This window comes from Diabrotica undecimpunctata, chromosome 2, assembly GCF_040954645.1.
Source record: "Diabrotica undecimpunctata isolate CICGRU chromosome 2, icDiaUnde3, whole genome shotgun sequence".
Classification (NCBI taxonomy): Eukaryota; Metazoa; Arthropoda; class Insecta; order Coleoptera; family Chrysomelidae; genus Diabrotica; species Diabrotica undecimpunctata.
In genome coordinates this window covers 131,736,866-131,750,003 of record NC_092804.1, presented here as the reverse complement: position 1 = coordinate 131,750,003, position 13,138 = coordinate 131,736,866, and the positions used below count along the sequence as shown (strand labels likewise).

Below are 13,138 nucleotides of genomic sequence, written 5' to 3'. Positions count from 1 at the left end.
TTTTAAAGCTTTGATTAGAGTGTAGCTAATGTTAGTTTCTTGTAGTGATTTCCACAATTTAGTCACAGGAACGCTCTCGTATGCTTTACGGAGGTCAACAAACATGAGATGGATCTCTTGATTGGTTGCTAATTTTTTTTTTCGATTAGTTGTTTTAGACAGAAGACATTATCTGTGCAAGTCCTTCCGGCGCGGAAACCGGCCTGTTCTTCTTCTTGTTCCCTATACTATATCTCAATGAGATTTCTAAGAATGCGTCCGTACACCCGGCTTAGTGTACTAGTTACCGATATTCCTCTGTAATTTGAGCAGTCCAACTTATTTCCTTTTTTATGGATGGAAGAAATATAAGCTACTTTCCATAGACTGGGTGGTGTGACATCGTTTATATATTTGTTCATACACCAAGTAAGTGCTAGAAAAAGTTTATCTGTGCCAAATTTTATTAATTCGGCTGGAATGTTTTCTGGTCCAGGAACTCTACCATTTTTTAGTTCAGTTACAGTTTTCTTCACCATATCAACTCCCAATATTGTTTGAATGGCGTTTTTCAAAAATAAGTGTTTACTTTTATTGTCAATGAAATACATTAAAACAAAAAAGAGTTGTTTACTTTTATTGTCAATGATATCCGTTAAAACAAAAAATCTCTACTTACATTTTTTTCCAACTATATAATGTAAAAAACCGTACTTTTAAGGATACCATAAACTATTGCTTCTGCAATTGGAGTCTGTCTGTCATTTTTGACTGCTTTAAATTATCCAGTATCATTCTATCCTATCATATTTTCTAAAAATATGAAACAGTTGTATGCTTCTTCATTTACGTTTTGTCTTTGGATAAAGTTTCTTACAACGTTTAAAGCACTTTCCACATCTTGTCTATTATGACCTTCCTGTGTAGATTCACCGCGACTGTCTTCTCCATCTTCATCACTTTCGTCCCTGACGATAACGCGCTCCGCCGGCGGATTTATTACTTCCGCGATAATTTCACTATCCGTCGGAAGATCACTAACAATGACGTCATCATCAATGGCAATGAATTCAGCAAACTCGTCATCATTGTTCAGCTGGGTTAGTTCTTTACCTTGCTGTTGTAACCTCAACCACTCTGCTACAGGATATTCATCTTCCACATTATTTAGGATTTGCTTAACTAAAAGTTTTCTGTAGTGAACTTTAAGGGACCTTATGATGCCATGATCCATCGGTTACAGAACAGATGTGCAATTTGGGGGTAAAAAAAGAAGGTGAACGTTTTTTAAACAGGCAACTTTCGGATGGGCTGTACAATTGCCAACAATTAAAAGATTTTTTTATATCCCAACTCTTTGTCCCAGTTCAAAAGTTCTCCACTAAAAATTTCTGCTGTCACGCACGATTTTTTATTAAATTTATATGTGACAGGAAGCTGATTCACACCTCTGAAACATCGTGGTTTTTGAGATTTCCCAATGACGATTAACTTCCTTTTTTAGGAACCGGACATGTTGGTACACGTGAGTACAGCTACTCTTTTGTTGATAACTTGCCACCCATACAACGTTCATTTTTTAATTTGAGGGTCTTATCTGGAGTAAGTCTAAAAAAAGTTCAAGCTCGTCGGCATTGAAAATATTATCGTCACTGTAATTTTGTCTTATTGTAGGCCATGACTTCAACCAGTTGTCGGTGACTTCTTTGCAAACACTCTTCGCTTCACCGCAAATTTTTCCACACGTAATTTCGTGCCTGGCTAAAACGGCTCATCCACCCACTCGATGCTTTAAAATTCTCATGACCACCTAGCGCCTGCGAAAACTGTGTTGCTTTTTCTTGAAGGAGTGGTCCACTTCTTGGAACATTCGCAGCCCTGTTTACGGTAAACCATGTGACCATTGCAGTATCGAGTTCTTTATTAGTTGCTGCACGTAGTTTTTTCAATTTACCGAAAAAATATGAACCTGCTTCAAAAATCTTGTGTTTATTTTTGAGAATGGTAGATAGAGTGGAACTTGAAATTCCTCTTTCACGACAAACTTCTGCTTTCTTCTTACCGTTCTCAACATCTTTAAGGATGTTAGTTTTTTCTTCTAAAGTAAATCCTTTTCTTTTAGGAGTCATAGTGTGTAGTCTATGTGACTATACAATCTACATCAAAACTTTCAAGACGAGAAAGCACAATCAGGGAAAAAACGATAAACATCTACGACAAAAACAACTGTGAAATAAGATTCTGGTGAAATTTGTTTCATTTTTCATGTTTACGTAGCCTCTTTACGTAGTTTGTTAGGTGCGAATGGTCAAACCCCTACACTGACACTTAAAATACACTCATAAATTGTAAATTTCTGACAACACAATCTCGGTCGGTAGATTAAACTGAAGAAGTTTATTAACAAGGGTATTTATTTATAGCCACGACCGGGCCAAAAACGTAAAAAAAACATGTTTTTCGATCTTATTTGCTCTCGTTATAACCAAATTTGACTCGCTATAGAGGGTTATAGTTCAATAGAAATTTCACGGGACATCTAATGTACCTCGTTATAAGCGAAACCTCGTAATAACCGTGCTCGTTATAGAGGGAGTATACTATATTTTAGTTTTTTTCACTTTGATAGTTCTTATCACATCACAATTCTTTTGTAGTCTTTTTAGCGCTTCAGCATTTGTAACTCGTCGAATCCACATTATTTCCATTATAAGTCTGCAGTATCACATTCCAAATGCTTCCAACTGTTTTATATGTTCTATTTTTTCCTTATATGTTTTCTATTTCTTTATATGTTTTTCACCACATCCAATGTAATTCAAAATAATTTGTTCAACGTAATAAAAAATTAATTACTAAATTGAATAGATAGTTGAGACTGGGATCAGTGAACCAAGTATAACGAAGACTTGATGAAGAATGAAGTATATTTTTCGCAGATTACGCCTGAAGAATGTGATTTTACATTCAATGCGTTTTAATCAAATTTATGCAATTACTACGACCATGTCAAAATTTGAAGAACGTTACAAAAAATTAATTACTAAATTTACTAGGCAGTTGAGAGTGGGATCAGAACATGTTTAACTCCAACAAACGTAATAATAATTTTGAATGCACCTAGAGAAAATGTGGAAAGAAAGATTAACACTGTGCACACATCAATCTGGTATATTCTTGGAAAATGATTGAACAGGCTGTTTATTTGTTCTTCAATTTAAATTTTAAATCAAATATATTTTTGAAGCGAAGTTTCTATACTTACTGGCGTTGTATTACTTTTTTTTCTATAGTAAAATGCTCAGGCGAGCATCACGAAACTTGCGGCGCGAGAGGGCGTCATGGACAGCGTCACGAAATAACGGTTCTTCACAGAGAACAACCAACACATAAAAGTTTTCGGGGACTTTTGGCCCTCAGTAATAATGTGGTCTTTCATTCTGCGTTTAAATTTTTCAAAAATACTTATTAGTTTTTTCGTGTATAAAACCCTGTATATATTTTTATTTCTTAAAAATACTATATCGTATTGTTGTCTTCGAGCCCGCTGACACTTGGCCACCATCTGTTGATTTTTTGACCTGAGCCTTCGGAGACTTGCGTCTTTCAATAAAAGAAATAGCACTGACACCAAATTTAATGTTTTCATGTTGAACTATCCCTTATCACACCAAAGTTTATTTTTTATAGCTCGGACAGACACGTCGGCGTCGGCTTACTGTTCGAAAGTCAAACTAATACTATTATGTAATAACTAATAATAATTACAAAGCAATAGTAATTACCTGTTATTATTCTTAGGAAATCTAAATAAACTTATTCCTTTTCCTGTCACAGATGAACATCCGCGAATCGCACAAATATATCCAGACATTTTAAATATAAATTAAACTTTTAACTATAAACTATAACTATAAACTTATATATTTAACTATAACTATAAACTATGTTTTAACCTTTTAACTATAAATAAATTATATAAATGGTCAAATGCACTTGTTGTGTCGAGTATTTACCATAGACGCCTACGGACTATCGAAAACAACCAGAATTAAAGAATAAGCACGTGTTTTTGACAGTTAAACAACCAGAATCGGGCATGCGTATACAAAAATGGTACACGCTTTTGGACCGCTGTGTCGCTTCTATGTGTTGTTCTGTTATTCTATGGTTCTTCACATCGATTTACTTTTCTCGATAAATTTGTTTCCAGTCATCATATATTTATTCTAAGCAGGTTTAAATTAAAAACTGCATAAAAAATAACTAACAAAATAAATTAAATAAGAAGTAAAAAATTAAAAGAATATATGTCAATATAAGATTCGATTCGTAAAGATTGTCAAAATTTAAAAGTAATAAAAGTCATCCAATTATAACAATATTGAATCGTCTGTTTAAAATTTTGTGACACTTCTCGTTTTACACTAATTTCATATACATACAATTATTATTTTTAAACATGTTATTTAGTTTATACAATAATCAAATGTACTATCAAATGATATCTATTTATTTATATTTTATTATTAATTTAATATTTCGTCTAAATTTGACAGGTCTATCAGAAGTAAACAACGTATGCCTTGTTAATACGTTAACAGGGGGCGTTAGGAGCAAACAATAATTTATTGAATTATTTTAATATGTATTTACTATTTTAATGGGAATAAGCCACAATTGAAGGTTAAAATAAGTTTATTGACGTTTCAATCCCCACTTCGGAAATCGTTCTCAAAATACAAACGTCAATAAACTTATTTTAGCCTTCAATTGTGGCTTATTCTCATTAAAATAGTAATTACTTATATATAATTATAAATAAAATATAAATAATAAATAAATAATAAAACTACTGTATTCAATTTTAAAAATATTAATAAAATTTAAAAAATAAAAATACAAGTATGAAGCTTCGCGCTAGTCTACTGTCACAGAATAATAAACAATTATTGTTATTTATTCTGTGCTACTGTACCGCCTACTTTATCATCTTTTTTTTTTCGCTTACTTTTAGATTTGATATTTTATAATAGCAAGGACATAATTTAAATTCAAAATGTCTTGTTTCAAATGAGGGCGGTAGTAAGTTGTTTACATTTTGCGAAATTGTAAGAATAATAAGATAAAAAAATATTTTATTTCTCTTGATGCCTATAAAATATTTATAGATAAACACAAACACAATTTTAACATCACAATTTATAATAGAAAATTTGTAGTTATAAATATGTATAATTTAAAGTTATCAATTATGCCAAATACGTTTTTAATCATTCACTTAAAATCTTAAAAAACAAAATTCAGTTTGACTTTTGACTTCAGTACCAGAACTTCAAGGCCATCTGTCTCTGCTTCAAGGGGTCTTATGTCAAATATTAGTTCATTCTGATGTCTGTCTGCCAGTGTCGTCGCTGTCATTGTGCGTAATAAATTACATTTTAGTAATATAAGCAAATTAGTAAAAGTAACAATTTCTGGGGCGAATTTTAACATTTTATAGAAGTGATAGAAGTTATTGAGCATGGATTGCGCTATGTGTATGAGGGGTTATTCCCGTTATATGTTAATACTTTTTAATTTCATATTTGTGGTAAGTATCTTTATTTTTTAGGCTGATATGCGATGTTATAATAATATGTCTGCCGGTATCTCTTTGTTTATAATTACAGAATTATATATGATTTTGACGCAGTGTCTTTCCTCTCCAGTAGTTTCCAATTTTCAATATAATAATATTTCAGTCAAGTGAAATATTTGTCATTTGTTATAAATAGTTTTAACTGCACAGATTCTTTGTTATCTTATCAAAAAAAAAAAAATGTTTTGAAACATATGCCCCATACCTGATAAGTGATGACTAACACTTCTTAGAATTGGTCAAATGTTTTTATAGCTGTATGTTTTAAGTTAGGAGGCGTATTTTCTTTATTTTTATTTTCGATTAATATAAATAATATTGAATGTAAAACTATTGTGAAATATTGTTTAATATTTCACTAGCTTATATCCAATTAATTTATATTAAAAGTCCTTTATTTTTAAAAATATTTTTATGGTAATTGATATACCTAAAGAGGATATTGAGATAACAGCAAATATCAAAAATTAAAAATATTACAGATATAACAAATGAAGTACAAACCTGTGAACCTGTAGTTAAACAAAAATTGTCTTCAACAATAGTCATTGATAACCTTGAAAACTTTATTATGAACACTTCCTAATCCCAGACACTTTATTGGAATCCTTTATCCAAAAGGATTGAGCTCTAGTGGGTTTCTTTCCATGTTATCAAGCCCTAGGTGACTTGATAGGCTGAGAGTAGCACAACTTTCTGTATGGTTTTATAGAAAGTTCACTTAGAGCCAGATTTTTACTTTTTTTATGAGGTTCTTCCAAGTCTTCATGGTCCAGTGGATTTGGCATTGAAAAAGTGCTACAGACAAATTTTCCTCTATTGACGTCAAATACACGATCAAAATGTGTTTTGAGGGATTTAAAAAATGTTTTGAAGTGAATTTTTGAAATCTTCGACTTTTTGTTCTTTTGAATTTTATTATTTGGTTGTTGACCAACATATGAGAATGTTAGGTCTGTTTTTGTTTCATTGAGAATTTAAGTATACTCCAGAAGTCAACAACTTCTGTGTAATCGAATTTAGAAGTTCCATCCAATAATTGTATATTATGTATTATCTTTTCCTACTAAATAATGTTACAACTTAACTCTTTTTGGGGAAGTAAGAGACAATAGTTCTTTTTTTATTGAAATTCAAATAAATGTCTCAGTGCTTCATGTTCGTACAGCTTAGTATAACTTCAGTTTTATTTTATTTTATTCCTGGTGAAATTAAATTTTTTGAAAGTAAAAATTTCTAGTTGGCAAGATGTGAAAAAGTGGCCTATTCATTATTTAGCATATGGCTTGACACATATGCATTTTCAATATACTGTAACACTAAATGGCGAGTTACCCCAGCGTATTTCCTGAAGTATTCTACCATCTATGCCAGTTCTTGACTGAGGGTTTGTTTGAGTACATTTATCTTGATGTGTTGGGTTGCGAGGGCAATGCCATCAGATACATGATTGGTGGATTAGCCAGATAAAGGTTGAACAGGAGAGGCACAAGCACTGATCCTTGGGTAGGCAGCTGCTAAGGAATTTTAATTTACTGAGCGATCCCTGCATGTTTTCCAGCATAGAGGTCATCATTTTGCATTTGGTAGTAGCTCAGTTTGTGAAACATGATATTTCGCTCTTAATCTTTTTAGGAAATCCAAGCTCTTATGCTAGTTTGTTTAAAGCTTTTTTCAGTAGTTTTTTTCTGGACTCTGTCTGTTATGAATCAGTTGCACTGCAGCTAATTGGTTTAATGTACATCTTCCATTTCTTTATGATACCCATTCCAGAATTGTGGAATCCTGTACTAGCTTATACAGGTCTAGTGAATTGCTACCATATATATTTGGTGTTACTTCGTTGTCTCCAAAAAGTGTTTACCGCCTACAATCCAATGCCTCACAGTCATCCAAGATATGGTTGACTGTTTCAGGTTCTCTGCTACAGTGTCTGCAGCTCAAGTCTCCATGAAACAGTCTTATTGTATACAGGTGCCCCTTAACTGGCGCATGTCCATTAAGGAAGCCTGTTATGTCTTTGAGCTGATTCCTGCTTATGTTCCTCTGTACTTCAACCCTCTTAGCACATGTTTGTCCAATATACATCTTGCCATATGTTTGGCTGGGTATATTTTCCCAGTGTGAGTTGTGTTGGCTTCGGATCCAGGCTTTTTACCGGTCGCGGGTGATACTTTTTTCCGGTCGCTGACGATGCTTTTTGGCACTCCCACAGCCAGCTCTGCATTGGCTCTTTCATTGCTGTATAAGCCCCGATGAGCTGGAACCCATACCAGTGTAACAATGTTATGTTCATTTTCCTAAGAGTTTGTCTTTTCTTTCAATTGATAGTTAGTCCAAATTGGTTGCCTGTAGTGTTCACTTTATTGCGCATCATATGTAAATATTTTATGTTATCTGCCAGTATAACAGTATCATCCGCATATCGAAAATTCCTTCTTGGTACGCCATTAATCTTAATGCCTTCATTGTGCTATTCTAGTGCCTCCAGAAATATTTTATAGGTTGAAAAGAGGTGGCGAAAGAATGCAACCCTTTAAAAATGGTTATATTTTGACTCACCATATGTTCATATGTGGGCTGTTTGATTCAATACAGATTTTTAATAATTTTTTTTTAGTATTAAGTCCTGAAAGATGTAATAATTCTATGAGTTTGTCATGTTTGATAGTGTCTAACGCTTTCTTGTCAATAAAGCAAGAGTAAACATCTTTTTGTTGATCCAGGCATTTTTGAACAAAGACTTGCATTTCAAAGAGCGGCTTTTGCGTTCCAAAACTACATCTAAAGCCTAACTGTGTTTTACTTACGCTTTATTCTAATTTTGTTCATATTCTAGAATGAATAATATGCAAGAATACTTTAACGGTGTGGCCCATTAAACTTATAAGGCGACATTCACTACATGTCTTAAAATTAAATTTCCTAGGAAGGGTCACAAAAATGTAGACTTCAACCAGTCCGATAGAATTTGACTGGTATCATATTGTCGTGTATCTTATTAAATAGTTCCAACATTATTTTCAAGTTGTTCTCCCTTAAAACTTTTAAAATTTGACTGGTATTTCGTCGCATCCTGTTGCTTTTCCATCTTTCGTTTGATCTATAGCTTTTATACCTCACTTATCACTTTTCAATATCCTTGGTCCATTCGTTAGATGACAGTAATCTGTAAAAACTTTTTTATGTAAATTTCACAAGTCTGTAAATGTTCTTTGTCTACAATAAGTTTGTTGTTATCGTCTATTAACCTACCAAACTCTCTTCGATATCTGTAGAGTAGGGAGGGCGAGTTACGTTTCACAGCACTTAGGCCACAATTGACCCATTGTGCATCCTTCCAGGGACCTGTCACCGTTAGATCATTGTCCATCCTGCCATTTCTAGGAAGGTGGACAAGTCACCAGGAGACATCTCTCTTATGTGGGCAGGTGTGGGCCAGGACTCGCCGAATGCGTACTCTCGTATTAACGATAACTCCGGGCATTCACATAGGAGATGCTCTACAGTTTCGTCTTCTCGTTCACTTTTCTTACATAGAGGTGTGTCTGCTAGCCCCAGTGTATGGAGGTGTTTGCTTAGTTGACAATGACCAGTTTAAAAACCAACTGTCAAACATAGGTTTTTCCTGTTCATTCTCAAGTACTTCTTTGATGTTGACTGTTCTAGGTTACTTAGTGTTACCCTGGCAAGTTTACATCCTTGCCCTTTTTCCCATCTTTTTACGGTGTACGTATGGGAGTGACGTTTGACAATTTCCGCGATTGTTGTAGTTGACCAACCAAAAAGATCCCCAGGTCCTAAGAGTCTTAGACCTGCCGCCTTCCTAGATAATTGGTCAGCAATGCGGTTGCCTTTATTCCTATTGTGTCCTTTAACCCACCTCAGGATGATGGTATTACCATCTGAAGCTTGAGTTAGTGACTCGTGACACTCCATTACTAACCCTGATGTGACACGTGGTTTATTCAAGGTTAGTAGTGCTTGTCTGCTGTCTATGCAGATCATTATAGTTTTCCCTGCTATACCTTTTTGGGTTATCTCTTTTGCGGCTATGTAGATACCAGTCAGTTCTGCCTGAACTACGCTGGCATTTTTGCCCATACCCCACTTTATTCTTAGGTTCAGTGATCTGGAGTATATCCCGCATCCTGAGCCTTCTTTCATTTTGTAGCCATCAGTGTATATGCAATAGGCATTTGCCAAGTTTGTCTCCCTACACTGTCTTGTTTCGATTTTGTAGGGTTTGTTAAATGTTAAAGTTTGAACTTTGGTTCAATTGAGTCACAGCCTGCCTGTAGCATTGATAGCGTATCCAGCTCTCCCCGCCAGAAACGAGCTCTCAATTGTCCCATTCCTACATCAAGGTTTGCACCAGCTGAGCGCACTCGCATCATTGTCACTAGCGCCACCTCTTTGACATATATATCTAGAAGCGTGATGCCAATGATCAACTCCATTGCAGCAGTTGTTTTCATGGCACCTGTTATATTTTTGGAAGCCATCCGCTGAATATGATTTAGTTTGTTAATCGTTGTTGCCTGCAGCACTTTTTTTACCCAAGCAACAGCTCCATAAGTTAGCATTGGCCTAATGAGCAGTGTAGACCCAGGCGATCACCCTGGGCGAAAGGCCTCAGGTACGTCCGACTGTTCATCGACACTGCTCATAGGCAATATATGCTCTGTTAGCTCTACCATCTAAGTGTGAGTTCCATTTTAACTTCCTGTCAAGGGTAATACCAAGGTACTTCACCTCGTCAGAAAAAATTGGGCTGTAGTTTAGAATCCTTGGGGGTATTAAGCCCGTGATTCCTCTTTTCCTGGTAAAGAGGACCATCTGTTTTCTTAGGATTTATAGATAGTGAGTGTTCCTTGCACCAAGTTTCTATTAGTTGGAGAGCAACTTGTAATCTCTCACATAGTGTGTTCTCAAACTTACCGCTTTGCACAACAGCAATATCGTCTGCATAGGCTATTGTGTAGAAACCGTTGCTGCTGAGTTGGTCAACCAGGGTATCTAGAACTATGTTCCAGAGGAGTGGTGAAAGCACCCCTCCCTGTGGACACACCCTCGTAATCATGCCTCTAACAGAAACGTCTTCTACATTTATGCTTATTGCTCTATTAGAGAGCATACTGAATATCCATTCGCTTACGGCCAGGGGAATATTCCTGACGTTGAGCTGTTGGGTGATGGTTGGGAATGTGGTTGTATCAAACGCTGCCTCAATGTCTATAAATATACCTAGGGTGGATTCTTTATTATCCAGCGATCTTTCAATTCTTCCCACTACATGATGCAGTGCAGAATCGGCAGATCTTCCCGAAGTACATATATGCATGCTGATTTGGGTGAAGTGGGTTATGGACCAGAACTTCATCCCTTATGTACCTCTCGCATAGCCTTTCCATCGTTTTCTATAGAAAGGATGTTACGCTAATTGGTCGGAAAGCCTTTGGTAGGGTGTAGTCCATCTTACCTGGTTTTGATTTGATGACCAAACGTACCTCTCTCCACTTCCTAGGAATGTATCTCAGAACCAAAGAGGCTCTGAAGGATATCCAGTCCCCACCGTAGTAGGACTGGCTGGATATATGCCGCCAGGCCCTGGTGATTTGAAAGGGGTGAAGCACAATATGGCCCATTTTACCTTTTCTCATTAATCATTGTTCTGGCGAGATGCTAGTCGTTTATTGAGGGTATGGTTGCTTCTTCCATCCAGTTTGGTGCTGTTGAGAAACTAGAACCGGGAAAGTGTGTTTTCATCTGGACCTGAGCACTTTCGCGAAGGTTGGAAGTTTTGTTTCCATCTTCCTTCGTTAGTAGGCCGAGATGCCGATGTGGGTCCTTTGAGAGCGCTTTTTGTAGCCAAGAAGCCTGAGGGGAAATCTTCGATTTCCTCACAAAAGGTTCTCCAAGCAGCTCTTTGTCTTTGTCTGCAGACTTTTTTAAACTCTCTGAGAGTTGATTGATAAGAATCCCAATCCTTTTTGAGTTTGGTGCGTTTTGCTCTATTAAAAGCTGTTCTTGATATCTTCCTAAGGTGTTCCAGTTCAGTGCACCACCAAGAGTTGGTTTTGCGGCTTTCCTGGACCATGTTTATCGGACAGAATTTTTTTATAAGCATAGCTTATTTTGTTTTGGATAGATACTGTATACCTTTACAATTCTGTATTAGTTCCTGGAGTTAAAGCCTTTTCATTCCGCAGAGCATCTTCTAAGAGTCGGTTGTAGAGTTCTACATCCGTCCTCCTAGGGTCGTGCGATTTGATAAGTGTTCAATCACAAATTAACCCCTTAATTTGTAATCTCACATTATTCTTAACTTCTTAATCTATTATAGTTTCACCGTGTATAAGTGACATTGTAAAACCATATCGTATAATATTTTAATAATTAGTTCATTTACCTACAACTAAATAAATTGCCGAATAATATATTTTCTAATTGAACTTCCTAAGTGTCGCAATTAAGGCGTAGATTAAATTGTAGGGTAAGCAAAGTTTGTTGGTATGGTATGATCGGAATCAATAACCTCTATGCTGAGGTATGAATTATTTGTGAGATTATAAATTGGGGATTTGAGCTCATGTGAGCGCAGTCTACAACAGTCAATCATAAGTAGTTACCTAACGAACATCATATTGTGTAATTACCAGTAGCTGTCAATAAATCAACACTTTTACTCCACAACTTCAACTTTATTATACCTATTATCGTCGATCGACAAGAAGCGGACAAAGGGGCATTTACAAACCGATTCGAACCTCAAATCCAAGTTCGAAATTTTCCAGACTAATATAGGTTAGCCAGCGGTGGTCAGACATAGAGGTATCCTCCGATACCTGCAAGTTCTGAAGTTTATTCGATATTTCAGCTGTTGCCAGCTTGATATCTATGACTGTTTGGCTACGAACATTAATAAAGGTAGGTTCGGTGCATCTATTTAAGGTATACAAATCTTTTCTAATAATATAGTCATAAATAAACTTACCTCGAGTGTTGTTATCTCTGCTGCCCCAGCCTAAGTGGTGAGAGTTCGAATCACAGCCGATAATAAGTTCTACCTTCTGACTGGTTTGGAACGCAAAAAAGTGCTCTTTCACCAAGACAATGCACCGGCTCACCGATCGGCCGTCGCCATGGCAAAATTACACGAATTGAGCTATGAATTGATTGAACACCCACCGTATTCCCCAGATCTTGCCGCCAGCGATTTTTTCCTGTTTCCAAACCTAAAAAAATGGCTCGAAGGACGCCGTTTCGTAACAAATAATGAAGTCGTCGCTGAAACTTCAACCTATTTTGAAGAGCTCGAGCAAAAGTACTATTCGGATGGGATAAAAAAATTGGAACATCGTATCCTAAATGTATCGAGCTAAAAGGGGACTATGTTGAGAAATAAATCGATTTAATTCCAAAAAACTTGTTTTTTCTATCAAAGACTAGTTTTATATCAATCCACCCTCGTACATTCAGGTGCAAAAAATTCGATCCATGATATATTTCCAATTT

General features: G+C 35.6%; 1 protein-coding gene across 1 annotated transcript in view; it reads left to right on the top strand.

Annotated features, from left to right (window-relative positions):
• The first annotated feature begins 5,360 nt into the window (after positions 1-5,360).
• Positions 5,361-13,138, top strand: part of LOC140434885 (CD63 antigen-like) — a 44,246-nt gene continuing 36,468 nt past the window's right edge. The window contains exon 1 of the mRNA XM_072523494.1: positions 5,361-5,572. Within this exon, the coding sequence (XP_072379595.1) occupies positions 5,504-5,572 (69 nt within the window). The 5' untranslated portion in view covers positions 5,361-5,503. The remainder of the gene's footprint in view (positions 5,573-13,138) is intronic.